This window comes from Pseudophryne corroboree, chromosome 11 (genome assembly GCF_028390025.1).
Source record: "Pseudophryne corroboree isolate aPseCor3 chromosome 11, aPseCor3.hap2, whole genome shotgun sequence".
Classification (NCBI taxonomy): domain Eukaryota; kingdom Metazoa; phylum Chordata; class Amphibia; order Anura; family Myobatrachidae; genus Pseudophryne; species Pseudophryne corroboree.
The window spans coordinates 19,639,542-19,658,133 of record NC_086454.1 but is presented as its reverse complement, the minus strand read 5'-3'; the positions used below and the strand labels follow the sequence as shown (position 1 = coordinate 19,658,133).

General features: G+C 54.2%; 1 protein-coding gene across 6 annotated transcripts in view; it reads left to right on the top strand.

The window, feature by feature from the left end:
- Positions 1-18,592, top strand: part of HPS5 (HPS5 biogenesis of lysosomal organelles complex 2 subunit 2) — a 65,467-nt gene that overhangs the window by 16,285 nt on the left and 30,590 nt on the right. For all 6 annotated transcript variants that reach the window (XM_063946341.1, XM_063946343.1, XM_063946340.1 and 3 more), the window contains exons 5-12: positions 515-707; positions 5,885-6,018; positions 15,450-15,665; positions 16,070-16,141; positions 16,228-16,316; positions 16,391-16,569; positions 17,446-17,604; positions 17,852-18,011. In XM_063946341.1, the coding sequence (XP_063802411.1) occupies positions 515-707; positions 5,885-6,018; positions 15,450-15,665; positions 16,070-16,141; positions 16,228-16,316; positions 16,391-16,569; positions 17,446-17,604; positions 17,852-18,011 (1,202 nt within the window). The remainder of the gene's footprint in view (positions 1-514; positions 708-5,884; positions 6,019-15,449; positions 15,666-16,069; positions 16,142-16,227; positions 16,317-16,390; positions 16,570-17,445; positions 17,605-17,851; positions 18,012-18,592) is intronic.

The window sequence follows — 18,592 nt, the reverse complement described above, 5'->3', positions numbered from 1 at the left end:
ACGGGCACTGGCGGTCCCCGGTGTTAGTGGGGCTGTAGGTGCAGATGGGAGTATGGCTACTCCCCATCAGGGGCTCTTGTGGAAGGGGCATGCCGCCCACTACATATTGGAGAGAGCATGACTGCGCTATCAGGCGGGTCTGCTCTGTACTTCTGCCCCTAGAGAAGTCCAGGTCCAGGCTTAGTATTCCCCACCCCCTCTTGGTGCCCCTGCCTATGGACAGATTGCAGAATGGGAAATTCCATTTACATGGCAGGCGTTCTTGATAGTGCCTTACCCATTGATAGTGGCCACTGCAGAAGGTGTCCTTGGTATTCTGCCCAGGAGGTCTGCAGAGGATTGGACGGCACATGCTGGTATTTATCCGCTACAGCTGTAGAGATCCTTTCTCTGAGACGTCTGATCTACCCTCCACCGTTTCCCAAGCCCATCTTACCCAGATGAATGCATCCCGTCACAGAGTCCCACTTTTCAGACTGTCCCACTGTTTGCTAACAAGATGACTTCTTTGCAGCCATGGAATCGTGGTGGTCTGGGAATTAAACCAGGAGCGCCGCGGGAAGCCAGAGCGGATCTACGTCTCTTCTGAGCACAAGGGTCGGAAGGTGACCGCCTTCTGCTGGGACACTGCCGCATTGCGCGTCTTTGTCGGCGACCACATGGGCAAAGTGTCTGCGGTCAAATTAAACTCTACTAAGCAAGGCAAGGTAATGGAGGAGCCTGAATGGGCTGAACAGACTTGACATGTAAGGGGAGATGTATCAAACCTTGGAGAGATATAAAGTGGAGAGAAAGCACCAACCAATCAGCTCCGAACTGCCATGCTATAGGCTGAGTTTGTAAAATGACAGTTAGGAGCTGATTGGCTGGTACTTTATAGATGGATACACACTGGAGCAGTGTGTATGAGCAATATGTGGGTACCCACGGTTGCTAGCAATGTCGCCCGATTGGCCCTGCTGCACGGACAACCGGGCGATGAAGCTAGCAACCTAGTTCTATGTAAATCACTGACTAAGCGATATATCTCTCCATCCTTCATACATCATTCTGGCGTGTACCTAAGATCCAATATGTCAGCCCACCGTGCCAACATATCAGCTGGATACCTATCACTTATCTCTCTCCACTTTACCTCTCTCTAAGATTAGCCAAATCTGCCCCAAAGTACCAACCAATCCGCTCTTAAAGCTGGAAATGCACGTTAAGATTATCTGTCCAATCTGCTGGTTGGAATGAATCTCTGGTAATGTATGGGAGCAAATCACAATCTACCATGTCCTCACAAATGTCAGAAAACAGACAAAAATAGTCATTCAATCAAATGGATTTAACCAATTTGTCTGAGCACCATATTTGTCTGTTTTTCTGTATGTAGCAGCAAATGGTACATCACTAGACTTTCATTCCAACCAGCCAGATTGGACAGATAATAAGTGTGTACCCAGTATATCTCTCATTTTCTGCCATACTGCATACACAGACTACAGCGCGCTTTCTGCATGAGTGCGGAGCTACACCATTTCTGTATATACAGGCTATAGCGCGATTTCTGCATGAGTGCGGCGCTACGCCATTCCTGTATATACAGGCTATAGCATGCTTTCTGCGTGAGTGCGGAGCTACGCCATTCCTGTATATACAGGCTATAGCGCGATTTCTGCATGAGTGCGGAGCTACGCCATTCCTGTATATACAGACTATAGCGTGCTTTTTGTGTGTGTGCGGAGATACACCATTCCTGTATATACAGGCTATAGCGCGCTTTCTGCGTGAGTGCGGAGCTACACCATTCCTGTATATACAGACTATAGCGCGCTTCCTGTGTGAGTGCGGAGCTACGCCATTCCTGTATATACAGACTATAGCGTGCTTCCTGCGTGAGTGCGGAGCTACGCCATTCCTTTATATACAGACTATAGCATGCTTTCTGCGTGAGTGCGGAGCTACGCCATTCCTGTATATATAGACTATAGTGCGCTTCTTGCGTGCTTGCGGAGCTACGCCTTTCCTGTATATACAGACTATAGTGCGCTTCCTGCGTGAGTGCGGAGCTACACCATTCCTGTATATACAGATTATAGCGTACTTCCTGTGTGAGTGCGGAGCTACGCCATTCCTGTATATACAGATTATAGCGTGCTTCCTGTGTGTGTGCGGAGATGCACCATTCCTGTATATACAGACTATAGCGTGCTTCCTGCGTGAGTGCGGAGCTACACCATTCATCCATTCCTGTATATACAGATTATAGCGTACTTCCTGTGTGAGTGCGGAGCTATGCCATTCCTGTATATACAGATTATAGCGTGCTTCCTGTGTGTGTGCGGAGATGCACCATTCCTGTATATACAGACTATAGCGCGCTTCCTGTGTGAGTGCGGAGCTACGCCATTCCTGTATATACAGACTATAGCGCACTTCCTGTGTGAGTGCGGAGCTACGCCATTCCTGTATATACAGACTATAGCGCACTTCCTGTGTGAGTGCGGAGCTACACCATTCCTGTATATACAGACTATAGCGCTCTTCCTGTGTGAGTGCGGAGCTATGCCATTCCTGTGCGCTTCCTGTGTGAATTCCGGAGCTGCGCCATTCCTGTATATACAGACTATAGCGTGATTCCTGTGTGAGCTACGCCATTCCTGTATATACAGGCTATAGCGCGCTTCCTGCGTGAGTGCGGAGCTACACCATTCCTGTATATACAGGCTATAGCGCGCTTCCTGTGTGAGTGCGGAGCTACCCCATTCCTGTATATACAGACTATAGCGTGCTTCCTGTGTGAGTGCGGAGCTACGCCATTCCTGTATATACAGACTATAGCGTGCTTCCTGTGTGAGTGCGGAGCTACGCCATTCCTGTATATACAGACTATAGCGCGCTTCCTGTGTGAGTGCGGAGCTACGCCATTCCTGTATATACAGACTATAGCGTGCTTCCTGCGTGAGTGCGGAGCTACACCATTCATCCATTCCTGTATATACAGATTATAGCGTACTTCCTGTGTGAGTGCGGAGCTATGCCATTCCTGTATATACAGATTATAGCGTGCTTCCTGTGTGTGTGCGGAGATGCACCATTCCTGTATATACAGACTATAGCGCGCTTCCTGTGTGAGTGCGGAGCTACGCCATTCCTGTATATACAGACTATAGCGCACTTCCTGTGTGAGTGCGGAGCTACGCCATTCCTGTATATACAGACTATAGCGCACTTCCTGTGTGAGTGCGGAGCTACGCCATTCCTGTATATACAGACTATAGCGCTCTTCCTGTGTGAGTGCGGAGCTATGCCATTCCTGTGCGCTTCCTGTGTGAATTCCGGAGCTACGCCATTCCTGTATATACAGACTATAGCGTGATTCCTGTGTGAGCTACGCCATTCCTGTATATACAGGCTATAGCGCGCTTCCTGCGTGAGTGCGGAGCTACACCATTCCTGTATATACAGGCTATAGCGCGCTTCCTGTGTGAGTGCGGAGCTACCCCATTCCTGTATATACAGACTATAGCGTGCTTCCTGTGTGAGTGCGGAGCTACGCCATTCCTGTATATACAGACTATAGCGTGCTTCCTGCGTGAGTGCGGAGCTACGCCATTCCTTTATATACAGACTATAGCATGCTTTCTGCGTGAGTACCGAGCTACGCCATTCCTGTATATATAGACTATAGTGCGCTTCCTGCGTGAGTGCGGAGCTACACCATTCCAGTATATACAGACTATAGCGTGCTTCCTGCGTGAGTGCGGAGCTACGCCATTCCTTTATATACAGACTATAGCATGCTTTCTGCGTGAGTGCGGAGCTACGCCATTCCTGTATATATAGACTATAGTGCGCTTCTTGCGTGCTTGCGGAGCTACGCCTTTCCTGTATATACAGACTATAGTGCGCTTCCTGCGTGAGTGCGGAGCTACACCATTCCTGTATATACAGATTATAGCGTACTTCCTGTGTGAGTGCGGAGCTATGCCATTCCTGTATATACAGATTATAGCGTGCTTCCTGTGTGTGTGCGGAGATGCACCATTCCTGTATATACAGACTATAGCGCGCTTCCTGTGTGAGTGCGGAGCTACGCCATTCCTGTATATACAGACTATAGCGCACTTCCTGTGTGAGTGCGGAGCTACGCCATTCCTGTATATACAGACTATAGCGCTCTTCCTGTGTGAGTGCGGAGCTATGCCATTCCTGTGCGCTTCCTGTGTGAATTCCGGAGCTACGCCATTCCTGTATATACAGACTATAGCGCGCTTCCTGTGTGTGTGCGGAGCTACGCCATTCCTGTATATACAGACTATAGCGTGCTTCCTGTGTGAGTGCAGAGCCACGCCATTCCTGTATATACAGGCTATAGCACGCTTCCTGTGTGAGTGCAGAGCCACGCCATTCCTGTATATACAGATTACAGCGCATGTCCTGTGTGAGTGCGGAGCTACGCCATTCCTGTATATACAGACTATAGCGCGCTTCCTGTGTGAATTCCGGAGCTACGCCATTCCTGTATATACAGACTATAGCGCACTTCCTGTGTTTGTGCGGAGCTACGCCATTCCTGTATATACAGACTATAGCGTGCTTCCTGTGTGAGTGCGAGATACACTATTCCTGTATATACAGACTATAGCGCACTTCCTGTGTGAGTGCAGAGCCACGCCATTCCTGTATATACAGATTACAGCGCGTGTCCTGTGTGAGTGCGGAGCTACGCCATTCCTGTATATACAGACTATAGCGCGCTTCCTGTGTGAATTCCGGAGCTACGCCATTCCTGTATATACAGACTCTAGCGCGCTTCCTGTGTTTGTGCGGAGCTACACCATTCCTGTATATACAGGCTATAGCATGATTCCTGCGTGAATGCGGAGCTACACCATTCCTGTATATACAGACTATAGCGTGATTCCTGTGTGAGCTACGCCATTCCTGTATATACAGGCTATAGCGCGCTTCCTGCGTGAGTGCGGAGCTACACCATTCCTGTATATACAGGCTATAGCGCGCTTCCTGTGTGAGTGCGGAGCTACACCATTCCTGTATATACAGACTATAGCGCGCTTCCTGTGTGAGTGCGGAGCTACGCCATTCCTGTATATACAGACTATAGCGCGCTTCCTGTGTGAGTGCGGAGCTACGCCATTCCTGTATATACAGACTATAGCGTGCTTCCTGTGTGAGTGCGGAGCTACGCCATTCCTGTATATACAGACTATAGCGCGCTTCCTGTGTGAGTGCGGAGCTACGCCATTCCTGTATATACAGACTATAGCGCGCTTCCTGTGTGAGTGCGGAGCCACGCCGTTCCTTTGTATACAGACTATAGCGCGCTTCCTGTGTGAGTGCGGAGCCACGCCGTTCCTGTATATACAGACTATAGCGCTCTTCCTGCGTGAGTGCGGAGCCACGCCATTCCTGTATATACAGACTATAGCGTGCTTCCTGTGTGAGTGCGGAGCAATGCCATTCCTGTATATACAGACTATAGCGCGCTTCCTGTGTGAGTGCGGAGCCACGCCGTTCCTTTGTATACAGACTATAGCGTGCTTCCTGTGTGAGTGCGGAGCTACACCATTCCTTTATATACAGACTATAGCGCGCTTCCTGTGTGTGTGCGGAGACATGCTGTTCCTTTATATACAGACTATAGCGCGCTTCCTGTGTGAGTGCGGAGCCACGCCGTTCCTGTATATACAGACTATAGCGCTCTTCCTGCGTGAGTGCGGAGCCACGCCATTCCTGTATATACAGACTATAGCGTGCTTCCTGTGTGAGTGCGGAGCTACACCATTCCTTTATATACAGACTATAGCGTGCTTCCTGTGTGAGTGCGGAGCCACGCCATTCCTGTATATACAGACATTTCCTCGTTTCTCCCCAGGCCAGCGCAGCTTTTGTGATGTTCCCAGTACAGATTATCACCAGTGTGGACTCCCGCGTGGTGCAGCTGGACTATGTAGACGGCCGGTTACTGATTTCCTCCCTGACTCGCTCCTATTTGTGCGACACTGAGAGGTAAGTGCGGCAGCGTTTCTGCTGAATTCTCACCAAGAGGCGCCCATGGAGACAGCAGCTGATGAAACAATGTTACATCTTAGAGGTCTTTCTAAAATAATGATTGTAATGTCTTCTATTCTTATTCTGGTTGAATTAGTACCTCTATGGGGTACAGTAACAGCAGGAAATCTGAATACCTGGGCCGGATTCCGATTTGTACGCTTGTGGCTACGCAGATATGAGTTTTCAGACTACGGACATGTTAAACAATGCAGGTGATGCGGCCGCTCACACCGGAGCCATTCCTGGGTCCTCAGCAATTGCGCACACAGACGCAGCATCAATGCGATAACGGGGAACATCGAGTGAGTGCTCCACGCAGACTGGCTGCGGGAGCAGCGATGCTGCTGCCATGTTTCTGCTTGCGCGATCGCAGTTAAAGGCCATGACATAGTACATGCCGCTACACACCCGTTACCTCCCCCAAACGGTCCCTGTCTGGTGATCACTGTGATTGAATCCTCGCTGCAAGCGGCAACGTAAAAGTACATTGGTGCGTGCGCAGTGGGATCACGGAGCATGCGCAGTCAGCCGACAATTGCTCCGTTGTGTGGATATCAGCATTGCGTACAAATCAGAATCATGCCTTGTGTTCATGCCCCAAGGGTGAGGGGATCGAGGACTTTACAGAAGGACTCGGCTATTAGATGTAACATGGCAATGGTTTTACAGTCAAGCCCTGCTTACTAAACTGAACAATACACAGCCCCCCCCCCTCTTCCCTCACTCTCCCCAATACACAGCCCCCCTCTTCCCTCACTCTCCAGTACACAGCCCCCCTCTTCCCTCACTCTCCCCAATACACAGCCCCCCTCTTCCCTCACTCTCCTTAATACACAGCCCCCCTCTTCCCTCGCTCTCTCTCCAGTACACAGCCCCCCTCTTCCCTCACTCTCCAGTACACAGCCCCCGTCTTCCCTCACTCTGCCCAATGCACAGCCCCCCTCTTCCCTCACTCTCCCCAATACACAGCCCCCCTCTTCTCTCACTCTCCAGTACACAGCCCCCTCTCTTCCCTCACTCTGCCCAATGCACAGCCCCCTCTTCCCTAACTCTCCCCAATACACAGCCCCCTCTTCCCTAACTCTCCTTAATACACAGCCCCACCTCTTCCCTCACTCTCCCCAATACACAGCCCCTCTCTTCCCTCATTCTCTCTACAGTACACAGCCCCCCCTCTTCCCTCACTCTCCCCAATACACAGCCCCCATCTTCCCTCATTCTCTCTCCAGTACACAGCCCCCCTCTTCCCTCACTCTGCCCAATGCACAGCCCCCCTCTTCCCTCACTCTCCAGTACACAGCCCCCCTCTTCCCTCACCCTCTCTCCAGTACATAGCCCCCCTCTTCCCTCACTCTCCAGTACATAGCCCCCCTCTTCCCTCACTCACCAATACACAGCCCCCCTCTTCCCTCACTCTCCCCAATACACAGCCCCCGTCTTCTCTCACCCTCTCTCCAGTACACAGCCCCCCTCTTCCCTCACCCTTTCTCCAGTACACAGCCCCCCTCTTCCCTCACTCTCCAGTACATAGCCCCCCTCTTCCCTCACCCTCCAGTACACAGCCCCCCTCTTCCCTCACTCTCCCCAATACACAGCCCCCCTCTTCCTTCACCCTCTCTCCAGTACACAGCCCACCTCTTCCCTCACCCTCTCTCCAGTACACAGCCCCCCTCTTCCCTCACTCTCCAATACACAGCCCCCCTCTTCCCTCACTCTCCCCAATACACAGCCCCCCTCTTCCCTCACCCTCTCTCCAGTACACAGGCCCCCTCTTCCCTCACTCTCCAGTACACAGCCCCCCTCTTCCCTCACTCTCCAGTACACAGCCCCCCTCTTCCCTCACCCTCTCTCCAGTACACAGGCCCCCTCTTCCCTCACTCTCCAGTACACAGCCCCCCTCTTCCCTCACTCTCCAGTACATAGCCCCCCTCTTCCCTCACCCTCCAGTACACAGCCCCCCTCTTCCCTCACTCTCCCCAATACACAGCCCCCGTCTTCTCTCACCCTCTCTCCAGTACACAGCCCCCTCTTCCCTCACTCTCCAGTACACAGCCCCCCTCTTCCCTCACTCTCCCTAATACACAGCCCCTCTCTTCCCTCACTCTCCCTAATACACAGCCCCCTCTTCCCTCACTCTCCAGTACACAGCCCCCCTCTTCCCTCACTCTGCCCAATGCACAGCCCCCCTCTTCCCTCACTCTCCCTAATACACAGCCCCCCTCTTCCCTAACTCTCCCTAATACACAGCCCCCCTCTTCCCTCACTCTCCAGTACACAGCACCCCTCTTCCCTCACTCTGCCCAATGCACAGCCCCCCTCTTCCCTCACTCTCCAGTACATAGCCCCCCTCTTCCCTCACCCTCCAGTACACAGCCCCCCTCTTCCCTCACCCTCTCTCCAGTACACAGCCCACCTCTTCCCTCACCCTCTCTCCAGTACACAGCCCGCCTCTTCCCACACTCTCCAGTACATAGCCCCCCTCTTCCCTCACCCTCAGGTACACAGCCCCCCTCTTCCCTCACTCTCCCCAATACACAGCCCCCCTCTTCCCTAACCCTCTCTCCAGTACACAGGCCCCCTCTTCCCTCACTCTCCAGTACACAGCCCCCCTCTTCCCTCACTCTGCAGTACACAGCCCCCCTCTTCCCTCGCCCTCTCTCCAGTACACAGCCCCCCTCTTCCCTCACTCTCCAGTACACAGCCCCCCTCTTCCCTCGCCCTCTCTCCAGTACACAGCCCCCCTCTTCCCTCACTCTCTCTCCAGTACACAGCACCCCTCTTCCCTCACTCTGCCCAATGCACAGCCCCCCTCTTCCCTCACTCTCCAGTACATAGCCCCCCTCTTCCCTCACTCACCAGTACACAGCCCCCCTCTTCCCTCACTCTCCCCAATACACAGCCCCCGTCTTCTCTCACCCTCTCTCCAGTACACAGCCCCCCTCTTCCCTCACCCTCTCTCCAGTACACAGCCCCCCTCTTCCCTCACCCTCTCTCCAGTACACAGCCCCCCTCTTCCCTCACCCTCTCTCCAGTACACAGCCCCCCTCTTCCCTCACTCTCCAGTACACAGCCCCCCTCTTCCCTCACCCTCTCTCCAGTACACAGCCCCCCTCTTCCCTCACTCACCAGTACACAGCCCCCGTCTTCTCTCACTCTCCCCAGTACACAGCCCCCGTCTTCTCTCACCCTCTCTCCAGTACACAGCCCCCCTCTTCCCTCACTCTCCCCAATACACAGCCCCCGTCTTCTCTCACCCTCTCTCCAGTACACAGCCCCCCTCTTCCCTCACCCTCTCTCCAATACACAGCCCCCCTCTTCCCTCACCCTCTCTCCAGTACACAGCCCCCCTCTTCCCTCACTCTCCAGTACACAGCCCCCCTCTTCCCTCACCCTCTCTCCAGTACACAGCCCCCCTCTACCCTCACTCTCCAGTACACAGCCCCCCTCTTCCCTCACCCTCTCTCCAGTACACAGCCCCCCTCTTCCCTCACTCTCCAGTACACAGCCCCCCTCTTCCCTCACTCACCAGTACACAGCCCCCGTCTTCTCTCACTCTCCCCAATACACAGCCCCCGTCTTCTCTCACCCTCTCTCCAGTACACAGCCCCCCTCTTCCCTCACTCTCCAGTACACAGCCCCCCTCTTCCCTCACCCTCTCTCCAGTACACAGCCCCCCTCTACCCTCACTCTCCAGTACACAGCCCCCCTCTTCCCTCACTCTCCAGTACACAGCCCCCCTCTTTCCTCACCCTCTCTCCAGTACACAGCCCCCCTCTACCCTCACTCTCCAGTACACAGCCCCCCTCTACCCTCACTCTCCAGTACACAGCCCCCCTCTTCCCTCACTCTCCAGTACACAGCCCCCCTCTTCCCTCACTCTCCAGTACACAGCCCCCCTCTACCCTCACTCTCCAGTGCACAGCCCCCCTCTTCCCTCACTCTCTCTCCAGTACACAGCCCCCCTCTTCCCTCACTCTCCAGTACACAGCCCCCCTCTTCCCTCACTCTCCAGTACACAGCCCCCCTCTTCCCTCACTCTCTCTCCAGTACACAGCCCCCCTCTTCCCTCACTCTCCCCAATACACAGCCCCCGTCTTCTCTCACCCTCTCTCCAGTACACAGCCCCCCTCTTCCCTCACCCTCTCTCCAGTACACAGCCCCCCTCTACCCTCACTCTCCAGTACACAGCCCCCCTCTTCCCTCACCCTCTCTCCAGTACACAGCCCCCCTCTTCCCTCACTCTCCAGTACACAGCCCCCCTCTTCCCTCACCCTCTCTCCAGTACACAGCCCCCCTCTTCCCTCACTCACCAGTACACAGCCCCCCTCTTCCCTCACTCTCCCCAATACACAGCCCCCGTCTTCTCTCACCCTCTCTCCAGTACACAGCCCCCCTCTTCCCTCACTCTCCCCAATACACAGCCCCCGTTTTCTCTCACCCTCTCTCCAGTACACAGCCCCCCTCTTCCCTCACCCTCTCTCCAATACACAGCCCCCCTCTTCCCTCACCCTCTCTCCAGTACACAGCCCCCCTCTACCCTCACTCTCCAGTACACAGCCCCCCTCTTCCCTCACCCTCTCTCCAGTACACAGCCCCCCTCTACCCTCACTCTCCAGTACACAGCCCCCCTCTTCCCTCACTCTCCAGTACACAGCCCCCCTCTTCCCTCACCCTCTCTCCAGTACACAGCCCCCCTCTACCCTCACTCTCCAGTACACAGCCCCCCTCTACCCTCACTCTCCAGTACACAGCCCCCCTCTACCCTCACTCTCTCTCCAGTACACAGCCCCCCTCTTCCCTCACTCTCCAGTACACAGCCCCCCTCTTCCCTCACTCTCCAGTACACAGCCCCCCTCTTCCCTCACTCTCCAGTACACAGCCCCCCTCTTCCCTCACTCTCTCTCCAGTACACAGCCCCCCTCTACCCTCACTCTCTCTCCAGTACACAGCCCCCCTCTACCCTCACTCTCCAGTACACAGCCCCCCTCTTCCCTCACCCTCTCTCCAGTACACAGCCCCCATCTTCCCTCACTCTCCAGTACATAGCCCCCCTCTTCCCTCACTCACCAGTACACAGCCCCCGTCTTCTCTCACTCTCCCCAATACACAGCCCCCGTCTTCTCTCACCCTCTCTCCAGTACACAGCCCCCCTCTTCCCTCACTCACCAGTACACAGCCCCCGTCTTCTCTCACTCTCCCCAATACACAGCCCCCGTCTTCTCTCACCCTCTCTCCAATACACAGCCCCCCTCTTCCCTCACCCTCTCTCCAGTACACAGCCCCCCTCTTCCCTCACTCTCCAGTACACAGCCCCCCTCTTCCCTCACCCTCTCTCCAGTACACAGCCCCCCTCTACCCTCACTCTCCAGTACACAGCCCCCCTCTTCCCTCACTCTCCAGTACACAGCCCCCCTCTTCCCTCACCCTCTCTCCAGTACACAGCCCCCCTCTACCCTCACTCTCCAGTACACAGCCCCCCTCTACCCTCACTCTCCAGTACACAGCCCCCCTCTACCCTCACTCTCTCTCCAGTACACAGCCCCCCTCTTCCCTCACTCTCCAGTACACAGCCCCCCTCTTCCCTCACTCTCCAGTACACAGCCCCCCTCTTCCCTCACTCTCCAGTACACAGCCCCCCTCTTCCCTCACTCTCTCTCCAGTACACAGCCCCCCTCTACCCTCACTCTCTCTCCAGTACACAGCCCCCCTCTACCCTCACTCTCCAGTACACAGCCCCCCTCTTCCCTCACCCTCTCTCCAGTACACAGCCCCCATCTTCCCTCACTCTCCAGTACATAGCCCCCCTCTTCCCTCACTCACCAGTACACAGCCCCCGTCTTCTCTCACTCTCCCCAATACACAGCCCCCGTCTTCTCTCACCCTCTCTCCAGTACACAGCCCCCCTCTTCCCTCACTCTCCAGTACACAGCCCCCCTCTTCCCTCACCCTCTCTCCAGTACACAGCCCCCCTCTACCCTCACTCTCCAGTACACAGCCCCCCTCTTCCCTCACTCTCCAGTACACAGCCCCCCTCTTCCCTCACCCTCTCTCCAGTACACAGCCCCCCTCTACCCTCACTCTCCAGTACACAGCCCCCCTCTTCCCTCACCCTCTCTCCAGTACACAGCCCCCCTCTTCCCTCACTCTCCAGTACACAGCCCCCCTCTTCCCTCACTCTCCAGTACACAGCCCCCCTCTTCCCTCACCCTCTCTCCAGTACACAGCCCCCCTCTTCCCTCACTCACCAGTACACAGCCCCCCTCTTCCCTCACTCTCCCCAATACACAGCCCCCGTCTTCTCTCACCCTCTCTCCAGTACACAGCCCCCCTCTTCCCTCACTCTCCCCAATACACAGCCCCCGTTTTCTCTCACCCTCTCTCCAGTACACAGCCCCCCTCTTCCCTCACCCTCTCTCCAATACACAGCCCCCCTCTTCCCTCACCCTCTCTCCAGTACACAGCCCCCCTCTTCCCTCACTCTCCAGTACACAGCCCCCCTCTTCCCTCACCCTCTCTCCAGTACACAGCCCCCCTCTACCCTCACTCCAGTACACAGCCCCCCTCTTCCCTCACTCTCCAGTACACAGCCCCCCTCTTCCCTCACCCTCTCTCCAGTACACAGCCCCCCTCTACCCTCACTCTCCAGTACACAGCCCCCCTCTACCCTCACTCTCCAGTACACAGCCCCCCTCTACCCTCACTCTCTCTCCAGTACACAGCCCCCCTCTTCCCTCACTCTCCAGTACACAGCCCCCCTCTTCCCTCACTCTCCAGTACACAGCCCCCCTCTACCCTCACTCTCTCTCCAGTACACAGCCCCCCTCTTCCCTCACCCTCTCTCCAGTACACAGCCCCCATCTTCCCTCACTCTCCAGTACATAGCCCCCCTCTTCCCTCACTCACCAGTACACAGCCCCCGTCTTCTCTCACTCTCCCCAATACACAGCCCCCGTCTTCTCTCACCCTCTCTCCAGTACACAGCCCCCCTCTTCCCTCACTCTCCCCAATACACAGCCCCCGTCTTCTCTCACCCTCTCTCCAGTACACAGCCCCCCTCTTCCCTCACCCTCTCTCCAGTACACAGCCCCCCTCTTCCCTCACTCTCCAGTACACAGCCCCCCTCTTCCCTCACTCTCCAGTACACAGCCCCCCTCTTCCCTCACTCTCCAGTACACAGCCCCCCTCTTCCCTCACCCTCTCTCCAGTACACAGCCCCCCTCTACCCTCACTCTCCAGTACACAGCCCCCCTCTACCCTCACTCTCCAGTACACAGCCCCCCTCTTCCCTCACTCTCTCTCCAGTACACAGCCCCCCTCTTCCCTCACTCTCCAGTACACAGCCCCCCTCTTCCCTCACCCTCTCTCTAGTACACAGCCCCCCTCTTCCCTCACTCTCCAATACACAGCCCCCCTCTTCCCTCACTCTCCAGTACACAGCCCCCCTCTTCCCTCACTCTCCAGTACACAGCCCCCCTCTTCCCTCACTCTCCAGTACACAGCCCCCCTCTTCCCTCACTCTCCAGTACACAGCCCCCCTCTTCCCTCACTCTCCAGTACACAGCCCCCTCTTCCCTCACTCTCCAGTACACAGCCCCCCTCTTCCCTCACCCTCCAGTACACAGCCCCCCTCTTCCCTCACTCTCCAGTACACAGCCCCCCTCTTCCCTCACTCTCCAGTACACAGCCCCCCCTCTTCCCTCACCCTCCAGTACACAGCCCCCCTCTTCCCTCACTCTCCAGTACACAGCCCCCTCTTCCCTCACTCTCCAGTACACAGCCCCCCTCTTCCCTCACCCTCCAGTACACAGCCCCCCTCTTCCCTCACCCTCCAGTACACAGCCCCCCTCTACCCTCACTCTCCAGTACACAGCCCCCCTCTACCCTCACTCTCCAGTACACAGCCCCCCTCTTCCCTCACTCTCCAGTACACAGCCCCCCTCTTCCCTCACTCTCTCTCCAGTACACAGCCCCCCTCTTCCCTCACTCTCCAGTACACAGCCCCCCTCTTCCCTCACCCTCTCTCTAGTACACAGCCCCCCTCTTCCCTCACTCTCTAGTACACAGCCCCCCTCTTCCCTCACTCTCCAGTACACAGCCCCCCTCTTCCCTCACCCTCCAGTACACAGCCCCCCTCTTCCCTCACCCTCCAGTACACAGCCCCCCTCTTCCCTCACTCTCCAGTACACAGCCCCCCTCTTCCCTCACTCTCCAGTACACAGCCCCCCTCTTCCCTCACTCTCCAGTACACAGCCCCCCTCTTCCCTCACCCTCCAGTACACAGCCCCCCTCTTCCCTCACCCTCCAGTACACAGCCCCCCTCTTCCCTCACTCTCCAGTACACAGCCCCCCTCTTCCCTCACTCTCCAGTACACAGCCCCCCTCTTCCCTCACTCTCCAGTACACAGCCCCCTCTTCCCTCACTCTCCAGTACACAGCCCCCCTCTTCCCTCACTCTCCAGTACACAGCCCCCCTCTTCCCTCACTCTCCAGTACACAGCCCCCCTCTTCCCTCACCCTCCAGTACACAGCCCCCCTCTTCCCTCACTCTCTAGTACACAGCCCCCCTCTTCCCTCACTCTCCAGTACACAGCCCCCCTCTTCCCTCACTCTCCAGTACACAGCCCCCCTCTTCCCTCACCCTCCAGTACACAGCCCCCCTCTTCCCTCACTCTCCAGTACACAGCCCCCCTCTTCCCTCACTCTCCAGTACACAGCCCCCCTCTTCCCTCACTCTCCAGTACACAGCCCCCCTCTTCCCTCACTCTCCAGTACACAGCCCCCCTCTTCCCTCACTCTCCAGTACACAGCCCCCCCTCTTCCCTCACTCTCCAGTACACAGCCCCCCTCTTCCCTCACTCTCCAGTACACAGCCCCCCTCTTCCCTCACTCTCCAGTACACAGCCCCCCTCTTCCCTCACTCTCCAGTACACAGCCCCCTCTTCCCTCACTCTCCAGTACACAGCCCCCCTCTTCCCTCACTCTCCAGTACACAGCCCCCCTCTTCCCTCACTCTCCAGTACACAGTCCCCCTCTTCCCTCACTCTCCAGTACACAGCCCCCCCTCTTCCCTCACTCTCCAGTACACAGCCCCCCTCTTCCCTCACTCTCCAGTACACAGCCCCCCCTCTTCCCTCACCCTCCAGTACACAGCCCCCCTCTTCCCTCACTTTATCTCTCTACCTTATCACTCTCCAAGCCTTAGTACACCTTCTCCTTAATCTCCAGTAAGCAGGAGTCACGCTACCACTCACAGACCTTCCCAGAAACCTGCCCCCTCCCTAGTTACACGTGGCGTGTAATACCTGCAGTGCTTAATGAATAATGAGAATAATTACATTTGAAGATGTTACTGACCAGAAGTTGTTTCTCATTTGTCTCCGTGAAAGGGAGAAGTTCTGGAAAATTGGAAACAAGGAGAGAGACGGAGAGTACGGGGCGTGTTTTGTCCCCGGGGGGCAGAGCTCGGGTGGTCAGCAGCCACTGATCTACTGCGCCCGGCCTGGATCCCGGATGTGGGAGGTGAACTTCGAAGGAGAAGTGCAAAGTACTCACCAGTTCAAGCAGCTCCTGTCCTCACCGCCGCTGCCTATTATTAACCCACGGTAATGTAATGGCCACGTTGCGGTTTGTGTGCCACATACCTTACTAGCAGCACCGGCCTATGGCCCAGGTTTAGTGCGTAAGGAAATGTGGAGACGGCTTGTCCGCCATAAAAGTACTTGTACCCTTTTCCTGTTATCCGTTCGCAGACTTTGTACCTTTTGTAAATTGTTTCTGTAACAAATGTAACAATTCCGTTTTGCATAAAACCTGTGAACATTGATTAATTTGCTTTTAATATCCGTTTGGTTTTTCACAATTCTTTAGAGAACAAACAGAATATTTTATGTTTCTGCATCCAGTCAAAATACTATTGCGCAGTCCAATAAAATGCTCCTGTTGCAAGTTGTGTTGTTTCCCGCAATGACCTTTCCCCTGTGACCCCTTCTCTTTCCTCTGTCCACAGGTCAGACCCTGAGTATGAGGCCTCTCCTGGTTCTCCGCAGTCTTTAGCGTTTGCCAAACTTCTGTTTGTGGGGTAAGAAGTGAGCGCCCTCTTCTGGCAGAGGGAAATGGCGGTATTCCGCAGGCTGACTAACTTCCTTTGTGTCTCCTTCCCGATAGCGAGAGCAGTGTTGTGACTTGGACAGACCGCGGCATCTATGTCTTTATCCCTCAGAATGTGCAGGTTCTGCTCTGGAGTCGCGTCAAAGGTGGGTTGTATAGGCCTGCAGCTGCCGCCTTGCCGCAACGATTTTCGCTTATACCATACAAACCTTCTCCGCAGGCATCCAGGACATATCCATCTACAGAAACGAGCTGTTCTGCCTGCACGTCGACGGGAAGATCTCCCACCTCTCGCTGCTGCCTGTGGACAGATGCGTGGAGCGGCTGATTAAAAGGAGCTTGTGGGGTCTAGCGGCCAAAGTCTGCCATCTGTTCCAAAGCACTATTGTTTCCAGCAAAGTGAGTTGCGCGCCAAAACCAAAATAATAAAACTAATGTAAGGGGTCAATTCAATCAGATTCGAGGGTGAAAGTTCCCATTGTAATGTCCCTGAAACGCCGCCAAACAGCCCTCAACTCTGCCCCTTCGCGGCTCGATCTCGCCCGCCGAACTCGTGCATTTTAGTCTTCAGCCCTATGGGACTGCGAACAAAGATAAGCGAGTCCGGCGGTACCGCAGACGCGACCCCTTAGTTCAGTTAGGCGGGACGTAATCGCATCCGCGAATAAGTGTGGTTATATGACAAGTGTGGCCATAGGACTGCATAGAAAAATTCACCATATCGGGTCACAGGGGGCCAAGTTGTGGGGCCAGTGGCGGCGTTTCTACGCTTTTACAGCAGAAACTCGTTCTTCCACCTCTTGTTACATTGACTCCCAAGAGTCAGCTCGTGCAAATTTTAAATAGTTTAACTTTTTATTTTTATATTTTTTATTGTTATAGTTTATTTAATTAGTTATATATTTTATTATCGATGAACCGGTTCCCCAGCAAGTGATTTCAGTATGACTGCCGCCTGTCTCTGTCCGTTCCCATGTCCCTAATTAATATAACCTATAGCTAAGCAGTTGTTATACAGCTGAATACATGAGCAGAATACTCAGACAGGATCTGGGGCATATGTATAATATATACTGTGTGTGTATATGTGTGTGTGTGTGTGTGTGTATATATTGCATGCACCTGTAAAAATGCAATGAATGTAAGATTTGTTAGGGAATAATCTGATCTGTTTATATATCCACTGTGTTTTATTGCTAGTGACGTGTAACTGTGTTTTATTGCTAGTGACGTGTAACTGTGTTTTATATGCTTTTGTATTTGTTTGGCTGTAAGGCGAGGAAGGTACTGCCAATCGATAAGCTAGAACACCTGAAGGCGCAACTGGATCTCGTGATCCAACAAGATCTCATCGCTCAGCTGGAGGAAATTCTCTCCAAACTGGAGCCTGTGGATTCGGCTTGCAGCAGCCGTCGGAGCAGCATCTCCTCCCACGTCAGTGTTTCGGTGGCTGTGTGGCTTGCAGCTGAATAGAGGGGGAACAGATCACATTGCAGTCACTCTGCATCATTGCAGTCACGCTATGTACATCTTGTTGCCCATTAGTTTTATTTAAATAACCTTTGTTGCCAGATGTCTGCGTTCCTATGACTGCATGTGAACGTTTACTCAACGAGTTTTATTAATGTTTATATAGTGCAGCTTGTGTCCTGCCACATGCTAAACTTCACTCGTGTTACAGGAGAGTTTCAATGTGTTGGACTGCGGCATCTACCGCGTGATTAGTCGTAGAAACAGTCAGTCCGACGAGGACTCGGGGTCCCTGCACAGTCAGACGCTGTCCGAGGACGAGAGGCTGCGGGAACTTTCAGTACAGCCGGACGAAGAGCAGACCGAACTGGGTAAGAGCAGTTTACGTAATGATGAATGTCCTGGAGGCGGAGCCAGATACAGGTATGGGATCTTTCATTTAAAGTCCAGTTATTCAGAAGTCCATGGAATATTGACGAGAGAGTGAAATGCGTAGATGTTCAGTAGTTGTTGCCCATGCTCCATAGTAACTTTGCGCCACTTTACTGATTTTGTGGTGCAGGATTATCTAAGTGAGCTGGTGGGGGGAGGAGAAGAACTATTTAGGGAATATTTCTCGGTATGTGTGGAAGCAGATTGTTTTATTCAGCTGTTCAGGCCTTGTCCTATACTACGTAGGAAACGCGTTTTACACCTTCCAGCTGCATGTTGTCAGATAGGCGCTTTAACCAGTGTCCTAAAATGTAACGCATATCGTAAATACCTTACCAATGTCTCTTGGCTGTGATGAAGCATTGCGCCATCTATAGTCCGAACTGCGCAGTTATTTAGGAGAGAAACCTGCAGTCATGTATGAGCTGAGTGATCCTAAGTGTTAGTTGGTTACACTTTAATGTTGCGCTATTACTGTTTCTACCACGGGTGATTTTGAGTATCTGCAAACCTCCCCCCA